The 20,975-nt window shown below is 62.7% G+C and overlaps 1 protein-coding gene across 1 annotated transcript; it reads right to left on the reverse strand.

The window, feature by feature from the left end:
- Positions 1–2,126: 2,126 nt before the first annotated feature.
- Positions 2,127–13,905, reverse strand: SLC25A29 (solute carrier family 25 member 29). Its single transcript, XM_054567718.1, has 4 exons — positions 13,629–13,905; positions 9,098–9,141; positions 4,073–4,156; positions 2,127–3,856 (listed from the first exon to the last, which is right to left on the reverse strand). Exons 1-4 carry the CDS (start codon positions 13,660–13,662, stop codon positions 3,107–3,109), a joined length of 912 nt encoding a protein of 303 aa, XP_054423693.1. The 5' UTR covers positions 13,663–13,905; the 3' UTR covers positions 2,127–3,106.
- Between the last annotated feature and the right edge of the window lie 7,070 nt (positions 13,906–20,975).

Genomic DNA, 20,975 nt, shown 5'->3' on the forward strand with positions numbered 1-20,975 from the left:
ACGGGCCAGGTGGGCAGGGCCACAGACACTTCCTCTGCATGGCTGGCGTCCTGCACTGAGACGCGGGGAAAAGCTGACCCCAGGTTTCCCTCAAACTGCCACAGGAGCTTCATCTGTCGCCATTCATTCGCCAGAGTGGTCCCTCCTGCCTGCCAGGGCAGCTGTCTCTTTCTGGCTGGGAGATGCCGTTTGGCTCAGAAGCCTCCCTGGCCTGTCTCCCCTTGTCCCATGTGGCCCACTTGCCTCATAGCCACCTGTGGGGTCCCTCCCGTGGGTGAAACCTGCCAGCACCTCACCTGGGCCATGAGGCAGCTGGCTGCAGGTAACAGAGAAGCCAAGGGGCAGTCAGTGCATGAAACAAGGGGGAAGTAACTGGTCTTCTACCGACCAGGCGGGTTCTCTATGGCCCTACCAGGCCGCAGGGCTGGCTCTCTGCTGCACCTGCAGGCATCCTGTCCCCGTTCCATCAGGGAAAGGTGTGTTTGTTCCTTTTACAAAGCTTTTTCAGAAGCCCCAGCCGCTGACTTCTTTCATCTCACTGACCAGACCTGGGACCCGTGGCCACCGCTAGCTGCAAGGGAGTCAGGAAAAGTATTTTTATCTGGACACACTGAAGCCCAGAGCCAACTGGGGTTCTATTAGAAAAAGCAGGAAGACTATTAGGCACCTAGGAGAGTCTGCCAACACCCCTCAGGGACTCGTGACTGTACCCTTATTTGGAACAGGTTCTTGCAGATGTAATTAGTTACAATGAGATCATACTGGAATAGTGTGGCCCTTTAAGCTAATGACTGGCCTCCTTAGGAGAGATGCACAGAGGAAAAGGTCTTGTGAGGATGGAGGCGGGGAGTAAGCAACATGCTTACAAGGCACCTCCAGGCGCTGGAAGAGGCAAGGGAAGGTCCTCCCTCAGAGCCTCCCGGAGGACACTGTGACACTAGATTTCAGGTTTCCAACCTTCCAGACCTTCGAAAGAAGAAACGTCTGTTGGTGTAGCCCTCGGCTCCAAGACAATAATGAAAAAAACAGCACCCAGACCACACTCTGTGGGCAGTGGGCTTGCTCCCACGCGCTGCGACTCACCCAGGACGTGCTGGGATGTCCCGGGAACTGGAGACCATGCTGGGCTCCAGGGAGCGGCGGGTTGGCCAGGGAGGAGGTAGGGACCAGATTTCCCTGCTCACTGCACAGCCTGGGCTCTGTTTGTGTTTTTGTTTTCTTACCACATGAATATATTACTTACCCTAAATGGGATAAATATCAATTTAAATCAGGGAGAAATAAATGGATAAAAACCCCACACCTCCCCCAATCCCCCCTCCTGCCCGACTGGTTGGTAATAATGTTTAACCACCAGCTCTTGGGGTGGGAGCAGGGGACCCTGGTTTTTAGCCTTTGCCTGGGTTCTTTCAGAGGAAAGAGAAGGGAGAGAGAGAGGCCAGGGACCTCGGGGGAAGGAGCTGCTGCCTGGGACTCTAGGGAGGGGACTGCTGGGGCCTGTGACATGTCTCATGGTCACCACCTGGCCTCCTGTCCCTGGAAACTGCAGACAAGCTCAACATCACAAGCTGAGGCTGGGAGTAAATGGGGCGTGGAGGCAAAGGACAGCTGGCTCCCCTCTTGGAGGGAGGTCTGGGGGCTCTCTCGCGGGCCCCAGCCGGCAGGTAGGTGGGGCTTTTCGGCTGGGCAGCTAGGAAGGGAAGGGCCACCTCCAGGAAGCCCTCCGGGGCCTCTCGGGCTGCGTTAGGTCTAACCTCTGAAAGACTGGCCCGTCTGCCCTCTTCTGCGAGGACTTTTCTCCCTTCAGTTGGCGCCCCTCTCAGCACCCTCACCACAGCTGGGGGCTCCCGGGGAGCTCTCAGCCCTGTCAGCAGCAGACGAGCAGGGACCAGGCCGCCTGTTGCTGGGGTGACCAGGCACCTGCCAGACACCACAGCCTCGTCCAGCACATCTGAGCTCTGCACGCGCCGTCCTTGCGCCTCCATCAGCCCCATGCAGCGAACGAGGAAACGGAGGGTCTAGATGGGCCCAAACGCACCCCAGGACACAGGCCACCGAGCCGCCCAACTCTGGGAGCCGCATGCAATGAAGCCCCTTCTACGATACACAGACGAAGCCCAGCCCTCTTAAAAAACAAAGAATACTTTATTCTCTCGGTGGGGTCTGTACGACGACACCCCGTGTACAGGGCGGGAGTGTAGTTCTCCTCAGCCACCGTGGCATCCGGGGAGGGCCTGTCACCTTGCTGAAGATGCTGGGCCCCACTCGGGGCAAAGGAGGCCCCCTCTGTCTGGAGGGGCCCGACTGGCCACACCTGTGCCCAGCAGGCACTGAGGGGCTTGACCGGGAAGACACCACCTGCTGGGGAGGGCCTGTCCTGTCTCTGCTGACCACTCTGCACACCTTTGGGAAGCTTGGCTGGGCTGGAGGCAGTGGGCCAGAGCTCCAGAGAGCAGCTGTGTCCCCATTTCACAGATGGGCAGCTGAGGCTCAGAGATGTCCTTGGCCGCAGCTGTATTGGACTATTGAGATCTCCTCCCGTTGGCCTTTCCTGCTCCCCAACCCCTACCCCCTGGAGGACACAGAGCCTCCAGCCAACCCCATGGTTTCCTGGGGGGACCCCAGGTCGCCCTCCACGGCAGTGGCAGTAACGGGGTGAGTATTCCCGGCACTGCCACGCGGAGAAGCTGGGGTGCGGCGGCAGAGGACTCCGTCCCCACCGCAGAGACTGGACGGGTGGCCGCAGAGTGCGCGGGAGCTCTGCCGGCGGGAGTGTGTGCAGCCTCCGTGGGCCATGGAGAGCCTGCGGCGGGGGTGGGCGGACGGCAGCCTAGGGGAGGAGCGCTGGACGGTCTCCCACCCCGCCCCTCCGGAGCGGCGCCGAGGTCTCAGCCCCGCGCATCCTGACCACACAGCGCGGGTGTGAGGACCGCGCTGCACAGCTGACAATGAGCCCGCCAAGGTCACAACTACGGAAGCCCAGCTCAGGGGCCCAGGCCCAGGGTGTCCGGGCCGGGCGGTGGGCGGAGGGGGTGCAGTTTACTTCCAGGTTAGGTTTCTGAAATAGAGCCGCGGGGAGGCCACGCCCCACGCGACGGGGTGGGCGTCACAGGCTGGAGGGCTGAGCCAGCGCAGGCCCCGCTGAGGCGGCAGGCACGGCCTCGCCCTCGGGCTGGGCCTCCTCACCTCGCGCGTAGGTGAGCACGATGGTGACGGTGGCGAAGGTGGCGGCGTTGACGGGGAAGGCACGCAGCAGCGTGGAGGTCAGCCCGCGCGTGAAGACGCGCCAGCCCTCGGCGCGGTAACTCTGGCGCATGCAGTCGAGGATGCCCTCGTAGCGTGGGGCACCCCGCAGCCCGTCGGCCTGCAGCCGCGACTTGACCACGTCCATGGGGTAGGTGGAGAGCCAGGACATGATGCCCGACGTGCCGCCCGCCAGCAGCAGCTTGGGCACCAGCAGCCGGTCGCCCGGCTCGCAGCCCAGGGCGCGCGTCACCACGTCGTAGGTGAGGAAGTAGACGCCGAAGCTGGGCGTCTCGCGCAGCAGCGTGGACACCATGCCCCGGTTGACGCCGCGCAGGCCCTCGCACCGGTAGATCTGGGCCAGGCAGTCCAGGGAGCCGCGGTAGGTGCGCGCTGGGCTCGCGTCCTGCAGCTGCAGGCGCGTCTTGGCCAGCTCCATCGGGCAGCAGATGACACACTGGATGGCGCCCGCCGCCGCGCCCGCCAGGAACTGGTTCCACGGCGAGTCGGAGCCCAACGCCCGCAAGGTGTTGCCCTGCACGCCGAACACCAGCGCGTTGATGAAGGTGAGCCCCATGAGCGGCGATCCCATGCCCTTGTACAGGCCCAGCACCTGCGGGCGCAGAGAGACGTCAGGTGCCGCCTCTGGCGAGGCAGCTCGCGCAGCCCGGCCACCCCAGGTGTTCAGGGAGGCTGAACAGAACTTTATCGGAACCATTTCCAAGGTACAGATCTCACCGCAGGCCCCTGCCGCGGTAGGGCCGCAGCCTTCTGGAAGCTGGGCCCTGCCCCGCCCGCGCGGCCCCCACCGGCCCCCACCGCCACTCACGCTCTCCTGCTTGATGATGGACTGGAAGCAGTGGACGGTCCCTTGGTACTGCGGCTTCTCCAGGCTCTGGACCTGAAGCCGCACCTGGAAGGAGAGGGCCTGGTGAAAGGGGGGGGGCAGATGGGACCCGGGGTGCCCAGCTCCTGCGGCTGGTCCCTCGCCACCCGGCAGGGGCCGGGAGCCAGCTTTCTGCAGCCCTTGGAATCCCAGGGCGGGGTGAGGCAGGGATCTGGGCCTCTTCAGGGAGGTGTCAGTGAGCCAAGAGCTGCTGGGTGCCACCCCAGACCTCAGACAGGCAGAGGCGAGGTGTAGGGACAGACAGGCCTGACCAAAATCAGTGCCATCTCCACCTCCCGGACTGACGTTTCCTGCCGTGACCTCGGACCATCCCCACTGTCCTCAGGGAGCTCACCTAAGCCTCCTAGTTGATGATTATCTGCATTCCTTAAAATGTGGACATGAGTGTTTCTATTACTGAGCCAGATGGCATGACAACAGAGATAAACATCAAGCTGGTATTAGCATCAGTTATAAGCCATCAGCTGTCACAAGACCACCGGGAGGATGTGACCCCTGGCACCACCGCGTTTTGTCTCTTCGGCCGGTTGCGGGGACCTGTGCTGCGCCGTAACAGCACAGTGAGGGGCCTGGTGGCGAGGCAGCACCTGCACGGGTCACCAGGGACCCCTCCCGCTCCGACCCACGGCAGCCTCCCTGTAACAAATCCTGCTGTAGCCGACGGAGCTGCCTGCAGAGTCTTTTGGTCCGAAGACCCCTTCTGGTCCCGGGGGCCGCTGCACCCCTGCCCCACGTGGGACACCCAGCCTCCGGTCCCACTGTCTCTGCAGTGCGCGGACGGGTGCGCAAGCCCCTGCGGGGGCCTCCCCCGTCTCGGCGGCGAGCCAGGGCCGCTGCCAATGGGGCTCCTGACCGCGCGTCCCGTCCTCAGCCCCCTGCTACCCGCCCCATCCCCGCCAGGGGCCGGCCCGCAGCGTGGACCCCGGGGCCCCGTGCCTCAGGCTGCTGCCCCGACTGCCAGCAGCCCCTGTGAGGACAGAGGCCAGGAGTTAGTAAAGTCACAGGAAAGCAGCTGACCGCCTCCCTGGGGACCATGTCAGCAACTCTGGGGCCTGGGGATCAGGCCCTCCGTCCCCAAGGTCTCAGTGTGAAAGCCTCCTTTGTTGAACGGCAGCTTATCTCTGCACTGGCTGAGTGAGCCCCACAGTGCAGAGCGGAGCAGCCTTTCCTGAACTTGGAATCTGTGTCGCAGGGGCGGGGCGAAGCCACACTCCCTGGCCCTGACTCACTGCCGCTGCCAGGACCACGGCTCCTGTACCAGGCAGCGGCAGGGGCCTCCGGTGTAGCGACCGTGGGCCTGGGCGGTTCAGCTGCCGCTGTTTCAGAGGTGGGGCAGCCAAGGCTCAGAGGTGCCTCGTGTTCCCTTCTGTGTCCCGGCATCTCTGCAGGGACGCCTCTCTTGCCCCGTGGCTCCCACACCACCACTGCCACCGCCACCGCCACCGCGAGGGCTGGTAGCAGAGGTGGCACGAAGCAGGGCTGCCCCTCCTCGGGTCACACTTTCTAACACCCCGCAGTGCCTTTTTTTAAATTTACTGATTTTTAGAGAGAAAGGAGACAGAAAAGCATCGACTTGCTGTTCCGGTTACCTGGATACTCAGTGGTCGCCGCCCGCGGGGCCCTGTCGGGGCTCACGCCTGCGGCCCTGGAGGGCCAGGGCGGTGCTCCAGCCAGCTGAGCTCTGGCCAGGGCCCGGCGCACCTCTAGGTCTTTGCGGGCTGGACAGTTTCATTCCCGCCCAGGCTCAGGCCAGCACGGGTCCCACAACAGGCCACAGAGGCCCATGCCCCTTGTTTCTGACCCCGGGGCCTGGGATGAGCCCTCGCTGCCTGAGGGACCACGATGGGGTGGGAAATGCGGACCACGGACTCACGTTGTTGTCATATCGAGAACTGAGGGTATGAATGTCTTGGGTGACAGGATCTCGTTTGAGGATCAATGGCCCCGCCCCTGGAGAAGTGGTCACTCACACAAGCCCAGGAGTCTCCCAGCTCCCCCCAGGGCTTGGACACCCCAACATAAAGACCCCCTGGTCCAGAGGGGGATGCTTTTCCTCCACCAGCCCTGCGCAGGCCCCCAACACAGGATGTGGGCCAGGCCCAAGTGCCCCTCCTGCCCTCCTCATCCCTGCTAGGGCCCCAGAGGGAACTCCAGGGGGTGGGGTGGGGCGGGGCGGGGTCCGGGCCCAGGGTCTGGTTCGGGGAGAAGAGAAGCACCAGGTTCACCCGGTCACTGGGGCTTCCGCTCACCTGTGACAAAGTTACATTTCTGCAATGGGTGGGGACACCTCCGGCAAGGTTAAGCAACACAAAGTTTCAACATCACATCTGGGCCCCACCTCCCAGCCCCTCCCTGCCCTGGGAGAGCCACACCCGGGTGAGAGCGGGCTGCATTCAGCGTCCAGTCCGGATTCCTGCCCTGTCCCCTGAGGGAGGACAGAGGAAGACCCTTTGTGTGAAGGCAGTGTGGCTGAGGACAGTGGATCTGGTTCCAGGTTCCACGGAGGGAAACCAAATTTTAATGAAACTCCTGGCCTCAGAAGTGAGGACAGTGGAGCTGGGGTGGGGGCCGGGTGGGGGGGCAGCAGCGGCTTTGGGGGCTGGCCGTGTTCTCCTTGTCCCACGGTTCCCAGATTTGTGCACTGAGCACATGTGCCCTTTTCTGTGTGTTCCATGTCAATGTCAACGACAGCACTATGAAATAAATCCCACTTTTGCAAAAGCAAGAATACACGTGGGCCTGTGTACATTTGTTTTTCACTAGAAATCATTAACAGGGGGAAAGGCCACAGGAAGGACTGTGGTTTTTTTTTCTTTTTAGTTTATGTGTCTCTATAACGGTTAACATTTTTTAAAACGTGTGACTTTTGTAACAGAAAGCTAACCAAAAAGTGTGTCCGTGATGACTAACCACATTTAAACATCACCTGCCCACAGGGCAGCGCTGGTGGAGGCAGTTCTGACAACAAAGCACACGAGTTTAGGACGGATTTGTCTGCCGGGTCTTCTGCGTTTTTACATGTCCCAGTTTTCTTGTAAGGAGAGTGTTTAACTTTTGTAATGGAAAAGAGCCAGTAAAAAAATAAGGCCATTAAAACATTAAATTAAACCTAAGGAGTGTGCCCCACACCCAGCACCTCGCAACAGTGCGAGCCCGGGGAGCGGCGGGGGGAGGACCAGAGCAGTCCCCGCGTGGAGTGACAGAGGTGGCCCTGGGGGCAGGTAGCCCCCCTTTATCAGAAGGAACAGCTCAGTAAGACAGGGTTGCCAGGTGGGATGCTGGTGGGCCACAGCTGGTAGGACCAAGACAAGGTCCCAAGTGGACTTCCTCTCTCCAGGTGCCAGGGAGCAGAGGCTCCCGCACCCCGCGTGCACAGGGGGCACCCGCTGGCTCAGGAGCTCCGAGGGGGCAGGGCCCCGGGAGGTGTGCCCCTAGCCTGCGGGGACCGATGGAGGGCCCCGCGGGGGCCTGTGGACGGTTGCATCACAGCTCGGAGGGGCCTCTGCGAAATGGGGCTGAGGAAGAGAATCAAAGCCTCTCCTGGGCTGGACGCAGCGCCCAGAGGCCTTTCCAGCACACGGCCCGAGAGGTAAACACGGCGTGACCGCCGTGGCTCAGCTAGGCTGTGCTGGCTGTTGGCTGCGGGCGGCCTCATGGGGCACGGCTGGCTGAGCGCCGGCAGCCGTGTGGACAGGCGGCCTGGAGGGAACACAGGGGCCCCTGCGCGGCCCGAGAGCCCAGCCCTGCGGCCTCCTCCCCAAATCCACCTGCGGCGGGACGGGAGGAAACCCAGCCCCTCCGCACGGGCGTTCCACCCTGCGCAGCTTACACAGTGAGCACCGGCCAGCCCCTCGCTGTGCAGGGAACGTTTGGGCCCAGAAGTAAAGTGACAGGACCGTGTCACTGAGCAAGTCAGCTGGTGTGGCAGCCCCTGCACCAGGCCCAGGGGCAGGCATTTTTCAGGTCAGAGCCAATGTGTTAGGCAAGGCCCTGCTGCCTCCTCCGCCAGAGGAAACCTGACCCAAAGCCCCCAGTCCTTTAATTGGCCAAGGGACGCCTGGGTTCCCGAAAAGAGGGGACAGGAGGTTCACCTCCATTCCAGACTGGGATGCCATGCTTGCCTGCCCTCGGCCCACAACCCATGGAGGAGGGGCCCAGGTCAGCACCCACAGTGGACGAGGGTCTGGCCGTGTGCCCTGCCGGTTTCTAGAGCCGCCACCCTGCACCCCGCCGGGGGGAGCAGGCAGGGTAGGGCCCTGCCTCGGCTGGTGGAAGGACGTAAAACCCCAACAACAGGGAAAACCTTGGCTGGGACTTTCCAGCAGGAGCACGTGGCTTTCCTTGGTTTCCATTCTGAGGTGTCTGTTTCTGAACCAGGAACTGGCCAGTTTCTCGGGAGGTGGAGCTTCCGGAGGAGGGACCAGGTGCCCGCCCTGCAGGGGCGCACCTGCCCCCAGGAAGGGACAGCTCAGTGTCTGGACTGTGACCATCCTGCTCTGTGCAGGTCACATTCAAGGGCCACATGGAGAGGTTTTGATTTTTCTGCACGTTTGCTCTCTCTGTGCTTTTCTTTCTTTGAAGACACTGTCTGGAGGAGTTTTGCAAGAACACGGTGGGGGTCCCCGCCCTGGGCTAGGGCAAACCAGTCCCCCAGTCTCCACCGGCTGAGCCCGGGGTGGGCCCCATTGTTCAGCCCCCGCTGGGAGGTGCAGGGATAGACCCGAGAGGAAGGGCCCGCTCAGCTTAGAGGACACGCGGCCGCCCCCTGGGTGTCACCCAGAACCCGGATGCTACTCTGTTCGAGCGCCTGTGGGAAGACCTTGAAGGTGTCCCCACGGCAGACGCTGGAACGGAGCCTCCAGCCGCCCAGACCCCGCAGGCTCTGTCCCGCGTCTGTCCCTCTGCAGGGCCTGGGACTGACCCCTGAAGCCATGACGAGAGACTCACCTTGACCGTGTCAAAGGGGTGTCCCACCAGCACACCGGCCACACCTGGAGGAAGAGAGGAGGGCCTGTCACCCAGACGCCCCAGAGATGTGCAGTGCCGGGTGCAGTGCCCGGGAGGACGGCGCAGGGCTGCTGGACCGAGCAGGAGACAGTCCCCTACTGTGTGCCTGGCTCCACCGTGAGCCCCAACCCTTGGGGCGGGGCTGGGGGGCATGTGTGGGTGACCTCCTCAGGGTCCCACCAGGACCTGTCCAACTCAAAGCTGCCGTCGCTCCCTTACCCGGCTGCTCACTGCAGTTGACAACAGAAGGTGTCCCCTTGGGGGCTGCACGTGCCATCGCTAAGATTGTCCCTTTGCTCCAAACACCTTCTAGCGCAGGCAGGGCACCCCAGAAACGCTGCACTTCTCCAGACACCTCAGAGAGGAAGTGAATTTCCTCTCCGTCACTTACCAGCTGACCACGCTCACAGAGGACTCAGTGTCTGAGGCGCGTCTCACCTGCCCAGGTGTGAGCATCGACTTCCCCAGCAAAGCCCCCAGGGAAATGCCCATCCGGGGCCCAGGGCCTGGCAGGTGCTGGCCGACCGCTCCCCTCCCCCCGTGGGGCTGCCTGGTGCCCAGGAGGCAGCCTGTGAGTCTGCTGCCAGGCTTGGTCACGTGTGGGACCAGGCCCTGCCACAGCTCAGCCCCCTTCGAAGGACAAAGGCGCATATACAGTCCCAGAGCCCCGCACGCCGTGCGCACTGTGGACATCCCCGTGGCGTGGGCAGCCTCGCTACCCCACTTCAGGGGGGGGACCTGAGGCTCAGAGAGGCTCAGTTCCTGCCACGCTCTCCTCCCTAGAACTCGGTGTGTCCGTCCAGAGTGCCTTCGCTGCCATGAGTGGTGACGTGCAATGACAGCGGCTACCGCGGGACGCTTCTGCCCGCTGCTGCTGCTCCCGGTTCGCACCGGTCCTGCCTCTCCGTGCTGACGCCTGCACAGAAAGGACTCTTAGCCCATTGGACAGAGGCAGGATCCAAGGCACAAGGAAGCAATGTGTCCACACCTCACAGCTAGGAACGGTGGAGCTGGGACTCGAACCCTGTAACCCTGGGGAAACGCCCTCTGAAGTCCAGCTCTCTCACAGAGGCCCCTTCTGCACGGCCATCGGGGAACAGCTCTGTGTCTGACGAGCTTCAGGGGCCAGACCCAGAGGGGCTGCCACATCCCAGGAGGCTCCGGGCCTCCAGGGCTGCTGACGAGAACTCTGTCCTGAGTGTGTTCTTCTCCTGCGTCAGTGACTGGTTTGCTCTGACAGGAAGCCTCCGCTGTGTCAGGAATGTCATCGGAGGTGCCAAGGGGGTGTCCTTTTTCTTTGAAACAGCCCTGCCTGGCACCCACCAGCCCGGTCGTCCTGCGATCTCGCCTGTTTCTGATCAGAGAAAGTTGCCCATCGCGTGTGTGCCACAGGCGTGGCGCCAGGCCGGTCTCCTCTGGAGACCCCGATGCCTAGAGGTAACAGGTGCATGAGGAGACCTGTCTTTCCCACGAGACCCGCCTGTGTTTCCGGTCCGGAGACACGCTACGTTTCCAGCGTTTGGGATCTACCTTTGTGTTCATTTCGTGTTTTGAGTTTATCTGAAAATCCTAGTTCCGGAACCCTCTTTTTGGGCTGTTCTTGGATCTGGGGCATTTGGAACCCTGGCACTTGCCCAGGGTGCACCGACTGGCCTCCCTCCTCCCTCTGGCTAGGGCCCCTCCAGCCCCCCAAGCCCCTTGCGGCCAGGCCAAGCTGGGGGGTCCTGGGGACGCACGTGCTGGAAGTCATGGAGGCTCCCTTCCTGCGGTGGAGGGTCCAGCCTCCAGCCCCTGACTTGTCTCACACTCGGGGGGGTTGGGAAGGGCAGACCCGCACCCACCAGCCTGGGTTGGGAGGGCCCAGGGAAGGACTCCGAGGGCAGACATTTGCATTTTCCATCCGCAGGCAAGGGGGGGCCGTGACCCCAAAGCCTTTTCCTTTTACCCTCACAGCCACCCGAGAGCCAGGAGGCCCCCCCAGGCCGCCCTCCCAAGACGGCCCTGAAGCCACGGCCGCAGCAGCAGAAGTGGGCCCTCTCTCCCAACTCAGAAGCCGGTGCCCGCTGCCGGCGTCCCATGACCGTCCCGGTCCGGAGGGGGAACCACCGCCCTGGAGGCACCTGGCCACAGAGGTGGTGTGAGGGGTCCCAGAATGGCCCGCCTGTCCTGCCCCGGGCTGGGAGACCCCACCCAGAGCCCAGGGTCTGAGGGACCTTCCACCAATGGAGGCCTTGAGGTTGCAGTCAATCAAGGTCCTGCCCCGCCTCTCCCTCAGGGCGAGCGCACAGCTGCCCCACCCGAACAGAACGGGAGTGGCGAACTGTCATCCCGCACTTGAAAATGTAAATCCGAATCTAGAGGGGCCCCAGGCCACTGAGGAGAAGTGCCCCACCGCCTGCCCTGAGCCTCCAGGCACTGGGGAGCCCACACCTGAAGGAACCGGGCCGGGCTCCAGGGTGGGGGCACCCTCTGCCTGTGGTTCCTGGATGGCCTCCCTGGGAGGGCTAGGCTGCAGGGGCCAAGGCTGGGCCTGGAACAGCCAGGTCGCTTCCCCTTGGGCTAAAGGGGAGAGGCCAGTACCCGCCCTGCTCTGTCGGAGGAGCGTGTGCTTCGATTCTGTACTAGTCCCTCCACTACTCAGGGCCTAGGTTTCTCCCGGGTCACGTAACACCAGGAGAGGGTCCCAGGGACCTGGGGACTAGGCCCTCTGCCCTCCTTCCCACAGCCACTTCCATCCTCATCCACCTGGGACGTTCAGGCCAGAGCTCACGCAGCTGGGAAGCGGGGCACCACCCACGCTGTGCTTGCACGGATCCCAGCAGGACAGTGGGGGCGGCCGGTGAGGCACCCACAGCTCGGGTGGTGCAGAGCCCAGGGCCTAGACCAGCTCCCTCCCAGGTGCGCCTGGTGAGGCAGCGGGAAGGCTGCCTGGGAAGGGGCCCTGCCTGAGCCGGAGCCCCAGTGACAGACACGTGTGTCAGGCCAGGCCTCCCAGCAGGCCTGGCTTCAGGTGGCAGTTCCAAACCCCAAGCTCCCCGGATGCCTGCAGGAAAACGGAAGGGATCCTGCCCCTCCAGGGAGGGGATCCACATTCCCCAAGAAGCCGGGAGGGGGGGTTGGCCCCTGGACAGCTCCCAACCTGGGAGCCACCACCAGGGGGTGGGGTGAGGGGGGGTGGAGCTGGGGCCCAGGGAGGGCCAGCAGAGGAGGCTGATGCCAAAGGGAAGGAAAGGTGTGCAAAGTGCAGTCAGAGGAGGAGGGTGGAGGCAGCTAAGAGCTGGGTCCACAGGGGCCCCCTCCCCCGTTTCTGCCTCCTCTGGAGCCTGGCTTGGGAGAAATTCTCCACCGATTGGCCAGAAACTCTGGGGTTTCGACCCATTTTCAGGCTCCAGTCCTCGGTTTCCTGAGGCCTGACTGGGGAACAGTCTGGTAAATTTTTAAATCCCTTCCCACACATCTCGCCCCAGCACACGCGCTTCACCAGTCTCCTCTCTCCCAGAGCTGAAGGCCACAGACGGTGGGCGCTGCTCTGGGCTGGGGCACCCACCGCTGGCAGGCGCTGGAAGAAGCACTTGAGGGAGGTCAGAGCTGGACCAGCCCAGGGCACCCAACCGGCCCTCTCTCTGCCCAGAAGGCAGGGCCTGCCATGTCCGTCAACTCATTGCCAAATTCCTGATCGTTCAACCTGTCCCCAGTTCATACCTGTTGAATAAATTAACTCTCCAAGTAAAAGCAGGGAAATGAAAGAGGCCCAAACACGCAGATGCCCCACGCCAGCCCAGTCAGGCCAAAGCAGAGCCAGGACCGCACACGGACTCAGGGGACACTGACTTGGCCAGGCCTCTGTGAAGGTGTCCCCGCCGGAGACACGTCCCCGTGAGCCTAAGGGGCGTGTGGGGCCCACTCCCACACTCGCGTGGCGTCACCCCCCCAGCTAATAGGCGTAGGAAGGGGGATGGCAGGCCGGCGCCTTACGGTGCCCCCAGGCTAGCCCGACAGCAGGCGGCCCCGAGGCCCCAGCTCCGCCTAGAAGGTTGGAGGGAAGGGGTGGAGCCAGCCTCAAACTTCATGGGCTCAGGCTGGGGACCCTGCTCCGGGTGGGATGGGGGGAGGGGGAAGGGGTGAGGGACAGGCGCCCGGGGCCTCGGGAGAGGAGGGCGCAAGGAGCGGCGAGGCACCTTCCCGCCTGTCCCCGCCTCCGCCAAATCACAGTGCCGGTCCGGGGCCCCAGACCTCCCGTCCGAACGTGTCTCGAGGGACTTAAAAAAACACTTGCCCTCGTGGACAGTACCCTAGGCAACCTCGGGCCTGGTGTCTATTCACGCCCACGAGGCCCCGAGAGACGAGGAGACCCCGGGCAGAGGGCGAGTGCCGGGCCGCGCGCTCGCAGGTGGGCCGGCCTCGCATCCCGGACGCCTGGCTCCGGCGCCCGAGATCAGGAGCCCCGCGCACATTCCGCCCGCCTCCTTACCCCCTGCGCATCCAGCCAGGAAGTCGAGCGCCATTGCGGGGCTGGCCGTCCTTCCTCCACGTCCTTCTCCTCCGGGCCTTTGCTGGGCTGGTGGCCGTCGAGAGACCTCCGGCTCGCTGGGCTGGAGCTCGGTCTGGCCGCCGCCTCCTGGCGCAGAGCCCCGGTCAGACCCGGGGCGGGGGGCGGCGGCTCGGCGAACGACTCCCCACCTGGCGTAGCCTCCTCGCCGGCCGGCTCCCGAGCCCTCGAGGCGGTCCTCCTGCAGCCAGTGGTCCCTCACTTCGGGCCTTGCGTCCCGCCCCTCGGGCCGGCCAGCGGCCTCGGGCGGGGCGCGGAGCGCAGCCAATGGGCGGGCGAGGCGCGGACAACGCCCCGGTGCCTGCGCGCCGCCGCCGCTCCTCATTGGCTGGGCGTGCCCGGGGAGGGCGGGGCGCGGGGGGACGTCGAGAGAGGACGGGCGGGGGAGGCTCAGGGGCGCTGCAGACAAAGAGTGTGCTTCGTGCGCCCGCCCGCGCGCCGCTCGCGGCAGGCGATAGTCCGGGTGCGCGCCGAAGCGGGACTCGGGACCCCACACCCCAGACGCGGCCTGCGCGGCCCGAGAACCTCCAGCGTGTCGGCTGGGAGGGGCGTGGAGTGCGCTTGCTTTGGGCTGGGACCAGGAACCTGGGACCTGGATTCCGATCCCTACTCCGCCGCTGAGCAGCCGCGTCCTCGCCTGTATAGCGGGGACACTGCAGCGATAACGGACGCGGAGCGCCAGGACCGTTCTGGCCTACGGGCGCAGACGCAACTAAGTTGCGATTCTCTTCCGGCGGCGAATCGCACCCTCGGGCGCCTTCGCTCTCCCGCCGGCGCGCTCGCAGTGCGGTGGGCCTGGGGCTTCTGGATGCCCGGCCCACCACGCGGGGTCTCGGGGTCTGAGCGCTCCGCCGTTTCGGGCGGCGGAGAGAGAACCTGAAAAAGGAAGGGGGCCGGGGGCGCGGGGCGAAGGGCGCGGCCAGGTCCTCGGAGTCGTGCACCTGCCCGCGGACTGCGGGAGCCTCTGATGGCTAGGGAGCGGGGAGGGTCCTGCACGGGGCCGAGAGCTGCGGGGCGGAGCAGGCCAGGTCGCAGCGCGTCTCTCCGCGGCGGCCAGGACGCGGCGCGGCCGGAGGAGGCGGGAGCCGGACGGCGGCTCAGGGAGCGCGCTCGACTTCGGGCACCGCGGGTAGCTGGGCGGTGGGAGGAAGGAGTAAGTGGGCACCAAATCCACAGCCACCACCCGCACCCCGAGAGTCCTCGAGACTGGGCTCACTGCCTGGTTCCTGGGGACTGTCCTGCACAGAGACTTTCCCCACCCCCCTTCCCCAGCGCCCCATGTAGTCCGGACTGGCCGGTTGGGGCTGAAGCTTGGCTGGGACCTTTCTCCTTCACAGGGAGAGTCAAATAACAGCCAAGCCGGGGCCAACTTCCTTCACCCGGCTGCGGTCAGGATCACACTGCGGAGTTTCCGGGTTGCAGAGCACAGAGCCTTTTAACTCTCATTTTACCGGTTCTGATATCAGGGCGGAGACGACAATGGCTATACCCCATAGAGAGGCCTTAAAGATGATCTCTGTTTGGTACTAGAGGATACACATTAGGCATATGTGAGCAGTGAAGCACAGTGATACAGGGGCCGCCGGGAACCCAACCATCAATGCGGTTTTTGTTTCTTCTTCTTGGAGTTTAAATAGCACAGACATTAAGAAGAGACCCAAACCCAGGTCTGCTGACTCCTAGTCCAGTGCTCGTGATGGCTGGTGGGCCCTGAATTAGGGGTCTGGAGGCCTGGGTTTGAATATCGCCAGCCCCTCTGACCCAGCGCCAGGCCTCAGGGAGGCCAGGGAGAAAGAGGGTGGAAGAGTGGCCAATGAGCCGCAGAAGCAGTAGTACAGGGGCCGCAGAGGAAGCGTAGACTCCAGATGGCAGGAGTTGACCGTGGGGATCCTCAGGTGGCTGAAGGCCTCCGGACCGTGAGCATTGAGCTGGGCAGCCTGTATCCAGGTGACTCACCTCTAGAAAGCAGTGCCCCTGGGTGCCCCAGGCCCGAGGAGGTCAAGCGCCATGGCCTGTGGCGTTCTTTCCTGTGTTTGGAGGTTTGAGAGGAAGTCAAGTGTCTTAACCTTGCAATAAGTCAAACTATTATGAAACAGTTAAACAATGCATGTGCTTTTACTGTCCTGCTGGGGCAGTTTGCACGGGCCCTTGTACAGGTAGATGTAGATGGGAACAAAACCAACGCCATTTACGCGTCCCGGGCTGAAGTTGCAGCTGTGACCTCTGACCACCTCACTGTCCTCAGGGAGCTCCTCAAAGCCTCCTAGTTGATGATTACCCGTGTTCCTTAAAATGTGGACATGAGTGCTTTTGTCCATACCAACTGGATGGTATGACAACCAAGATAAACATCAAGCTGGTATTAGCGTCAGTTGTGAGCAATCATCTCACAAGACCGGGAGGAGGTGTATGGCCCCTGGCACCACTGCATTCTTTGTCCCTTTGTGCGGTCAGTCACCAGGACCTGAGCTGCCCTGTAACAGCAGCACTGTGCGGGGGGCTGGTAGTGAAGAAGCGCCCATGCAGGGTCGCCGGCGGTCAGTTCCACTCTGGCCCCGTCTTCCCACACGTCCGTGAGTCGCCCTGTAATAAATCCTATCCGTATTCGATGGAGTTGCCTGCTTTGTCTTTCGGTCTGAAGACACCTTCTGGCTCCGGTGGCCACTGCACCTCTGCCCCACGTGGGACCGTCCGACTCTCTGGGGCCCTTGGGAGGGGGCCCCGCTGCCTGGGCCACAGCAGGTGCTGGATAGCTGAGCTCTGGGAAGCTCCTTGGAGGGAGGTCCCCTGGGGCAGTCCCTGCAGGGGTCCAGGGGAGGGGTCAGGGCAGGTAGCAGGGGGACCCTGCAGAGCAGCTTAGCTGGAAATTAGAGGTGGGGCTGGTGCGGAGGGATCCAGTGTTCAGGCTGGGGCTTGTTGGGTTTGGGGACAAGGGACCAGTCTGTGGGGAACAGTGCAGGGTGGCCTCTGGGCCAGGGAGGAAGGGGCGAGGGCAGGCACTAGAGCAGGCAGGGTCACGTGGGCGCGCTGCTGGGTTACTAAGCTGTGAAGCCACATTTCTCCTTAAAACCTCTTGCTGAGGGGTCCTGCATCTCTGGGCTGTGGGAGACGGTCACCCAGCTGGCACGCAGAGAGTGACGGAGCGCTGCTCCGTGCCCAGTGTGGGAGCGAGGTAGACCCTCCTCCCTGAGCTCCACGGGCTCCCAGAGGGAAATAATAAAGTCACTGCCAAGTGCGTGAAGTGCCACATCTGCAAGTTTGCGTTATTATATCAGCAAGGGGTCCGTGCCCGCTGTTCTGGCTCATTTCCTGAGGATAAAATGACAGCACAGAGTGCTTTCTCAGAGTCCCCAGGTTCTCAAGAGCGCCAGGCACCCCCCTCCCAGAGGAGAGCCTCCCCTGGGCTCCTCTCAGGCCCCAGCCTTAGGGGCAGGAGGGTTCCAAGGTCAGAGGGTGGCAGGAGCTCAGCAAGTGGGGAGGGAGTGCCACAGGGGACCCGGGTCACGCCAGGTCACTGAAAAGTGCAGGGCGGAGTTTGTGCTTTGTGCAGCTTTTGTAATGTCTTACGGAAGATTAGGCTCGGCGTGGAAAATTAGGAACACTGGCAGGAAAAGAAAGTTCCTGTGTTTTCTTGTCCACCCTGTAACCTGTTGAGTTCAGTGAAGGGGCTGTTTGGACCTGGATGGGGGGGCCAGGCTGGCGCTCAGGGTGAGTGGGCAGCTCAGGGTGGATGGTGGGCAGGCCGAAGACCCGCTGTGTGGCCCCGGGGAGTTGGGCGGTGCAGAGGGCAGTGCACGGGCGGCCAGGGGCCTGCCATGCCAGAGCAAGGTACTCTGGCTCTCAGCTTTTGGCTGTCAACGCCTTTGCAGGAAACAAAATACAATTTCTATAATGTTATAAACCAACATCACCTCAACTTTAAAAAAGAGTTAATTAATCAGCTGACGTACTGATGGTTTTCCGAAGGGCATATTCCACCCTCTGGACCAGTGACGGAGAATCCGGGCCCCGGAAGGTCCTCTAACAGCGGCTAAAGATGCCGGCGCGGGCAGGTGGGGGGCTTTGTGGTGAGGAGCTGGGGAGCAGCTGCTGCCCTGCGGCCTGGCCTTGACCAGAGCCGGCTCGGCCCGACACCTCTCTGTCCCGGTGAAGAGCTGTTTGCTGTGCGGGTGTCTCTTTGGCGTCTCGTCAAGTCCACCCTGGAGTGATCTGGCCTCTCCACTGAGTGAGTCTGCTCTGGGCCTCAGAGATGGAGGGCCTGGGGCCGCCTGGGGACAGTCCCCCGCTGTCCTGGTGGCTCCTCAGCTCCCAGCCCACGGTGCCCAGAGGCCTCTCGTCATGTAGATTTTGAGAAATTCCCTTCTCTCTATTGAATTCAGTCAACCCCAAACTTGCCGCCATGCCGGGTGGGTTTCTTACATCTTCCTTCAGCTGGGAAGGCCAGTTTCCCCAGGGCTACCTGCCCAGGTGTGCTGAGGGCACCCCTTCCCTGTGCTCCGTGCTATTCGGAGCCCACGCGGCCTGCGGTGGGCCGGGAGGCCGAGGGGAGGCCAGCTCGGCCAGATGAGATGCCCAGAAACCCAAGATGGGCTACGACATAAACAAGCACTTGGCCAATGCTTCCAGTCTAAAAATAGAACTAAGGGGGGGGGCCTGCCTGGGCGAGTCCCAGACTGGCGAGAGCACCTAAGGGGAGGTCCCCAGCTTGGATCAGGCCTAGTCAGGACAGGAGGGTGCAGCAGAAAGAGTTTAGCCAACTGTCACAGACACAGCACGCTCGCTGGGCAGTTTAGTTGTCCCTGATACAGGCAGGCCTCACAGAGCCCACCCTCGGGGCAGCGCTGGGCTGGCGCGGGCCCCGGGGAGCCAGCCGGCTGCGCCCTCTCTAGGGGCACGGAGCACGGCCGGCCGGATGAGCGAGCTGCCCCTGGCTGACGGTGTGAGGACGCACCCGGGGGCCGTGGCCAGAGGGGGGCGGTGTGCCCTCACCTGAACCCTGGGCTGAGTCGGTAGGTGGAGCTGGAGTTGGCACCACCAGGAGGCGAGAGCAGGCGGGAGGGGTCAGGAGAAGGCAGAGAACGGCCTGTGCTCAGGCCGCAGGCTGGTCCCAGACACAGCGGGCGGGCAGGCCCCAGGGGAGAGCGGCCTTGCCTCCTGTCCCCACAGCGACTGGGGATGAGCCCGAGAAGGAGGTGGGTGCGCAGGTGCCCCGCGGCGAGACATTCCAGAACCACCGATAAAGAAAAGGAGCAGATTGCCAAGAGATACGGGGGAAAAAATATTCCTGTTTGCCCGCCTCCAACTGGGCGGCGGGCCCCAGGCCGGGGCGGTGGGGCTCTGGCTTCCTGTGGGGGCTATGTCTCTTCTATTTGGATATTTAAAATAACCGGTAGCCATTCCTTTCGTCCTAAACCGTGAACATGCGTTTAGGGTGTGTCAGGGTCCTCGTGGCACAGGGGCCAGCAGGGCCCAGCCCAGCGAGCCCAGCCTGCCCAGCCTGCCCAGCCCACCAGGGCCTCGCTTCCCAGAGCCCTTTGCGTGGGGCCAGGCTTGAGCTGTTCCTGAGAGGGCTGTCTCCCCCTAGAGGACAGTGTGGCCCTCCTGCTCAGGCTGGGTGGGGCCGAGCATGGTGGGGCTCCGCGTTGGTGGAAGAGGCTGAAAGCAGGCCTAACTGCTAACGCCCGTGAGCTTTCCCATTGGGAAGGGTGGCCCCAGCCGGCGACCATGGGCTCTGTCTCCCGCCACCCATGCAAGATTCAGCTCAAGTATTCCCCCCAAATCATGTGAGGCTCTCCGCAGAGAAGACTCCAGCTACCTGCTCAGCTACCCCAGGGGCCTCTCTGCCGTCCACTGAGTCAGGACAAGCCAAGTGTGAGCAGCTGGCTCTGCCCTAGGTCCATCCATCATCCACCCATCTACCCATTCTTCCATCAATCCATTCGTCTACCCATCCGTCCACTGCTCCCTCCATTCACATCTATCCACCCACCCACTCACCCACTCCTCCATCTGTCTATTCATCCATTGATTCATCTGCCCATCTACTCACCCATCTACCCACTCATCCGTCCACCCATCTATCCACATACCCACTCACCCCTCTATTTACTCCCCACCCACTCATCCATCCCTCCACCCATCCACGCTCTCATCCAACCACCCATCAGTTCACCCATTCATCCACCTATCCACCCATCTACCCACCCACTCACCCACTGATCCATCGGCCCACCCCCTCACCCTGCCATCCACCCACCCACTAATCCATCCATCAATCTGCCCATTATCCATCCGTCCGTCCGCACACCCACTCACCCGTTTATCTACCCCTACCCTCTCATCCATCCATCTATTGATCCATCCGCCCACCCACCCATCCATCCATCTACCCACTCATCCCTTCTTTCCTCATACATTTTATTCATCAGGCCTCCCCAGGGTGCCTGCCCTGTGCTGGGTGCTATGAACTCGGAGGCAAATCTGGCATGGCTCTGCCTACTGGAAGCTCCCAGCGGGGTGGGAAGGTGTTTGGACCTGCACAAAGCAGCCTAGACAGGGAGGTGGCATGTTTTCTGTTTCTGTAGTGGAGAAGGGTAGGATTTGGGCATGTTTGTTTGGGAGACAAAGGGCAGGTGAAACTGGGCTACAGTGACCAAGAGAACATGCTTGTCTCAAATGCCATCTTCGTGGGCGGCCTCCTCTAACGCCGCCCCCCTCATGCCCCCTGTGTCCTCCCTCCTCTGTGTCTCTTCCTGGCCCTTACCACCGTCTGGACACTTGTTTGTGTTGGTCACGCTGGCCCTGGGCCTGAAGCATGCCACGTGGCGGGCATGCAGTGTTTGTTGCATAAGGAGAGGGCATGGGCGGGACCAGACTGTTGTCCAGAGGGGAGGTGGTGCCGCTGGGGACTGTGCACATGGGAGGCACAAGTGGATCTGAACTTGAACTTCAGCAGTCTGACCGCAGGACTGGGTGCCTCACCTGGTGTGAGCTGCAGGCGGAAAGGCACCCAGGGCGATTTCTGGGGCCCTGGCTCAGGTGCCATGGGGTGAGCGGCGCGTACTACGTTAGATGCTCTGCAGGAAACATGGACTAAACAGGCCCCTGTCCTTTCAGTTAGGCAGCATTCTTCATGCTCCCCCATCGCCCAAGGCACTGGCTTCCCAAGTGCCGCATCTGCAAGTGAACCCGAGCACCAGCTCTCTTTGCCCTGCTCATAACTGGCCAGTCACCTCCTTCCTTCTGGGGCCTGTGCTCCTGTTAATGCAG

Source organism: Pteronotus mesoamericanus, unplaced genomic scaffold (assembly GCF_021234165.1).
Source record: "Pteronotus mesoamericanus isolate MK-2021 breed Mesoamerican mustached bat unplaced genomic scaffold, CSHL_Meso_final contig_192, whole genome shotgun sequence".
Lineage (NCBI taxonomy): Eukaryota > Metazoa > Chordata > Mammalia > Chiroptera > Mormoopidae > Pteronotus > Pteronotus mesoamericanus.

Bases quoted from the DNA above. Each gene is read 5' to 3' on its own strand.
- SLC25A29 (XM_054567718.1), bottom strand. From the start codon at position 13,662: ATGGCGCTCGACTTCCTGGCTGGATGCGCAGGGG. The intron at 4,157-9,097 runs GTGAGTCTCTCG...CTCTCCTTCCAG, and splicing joins ACCCCTTTGACACGGTCAAG to GTGCGGCTTCAGGTCCAGAG. The intron at 3,857-4,072 runs GTGAGTGGCGGT...CTGCGCCCGCAG, and splicing joins CCATCATCAAGCAGGAGAGC to GTGCTGGGCCTGTACAAGGG.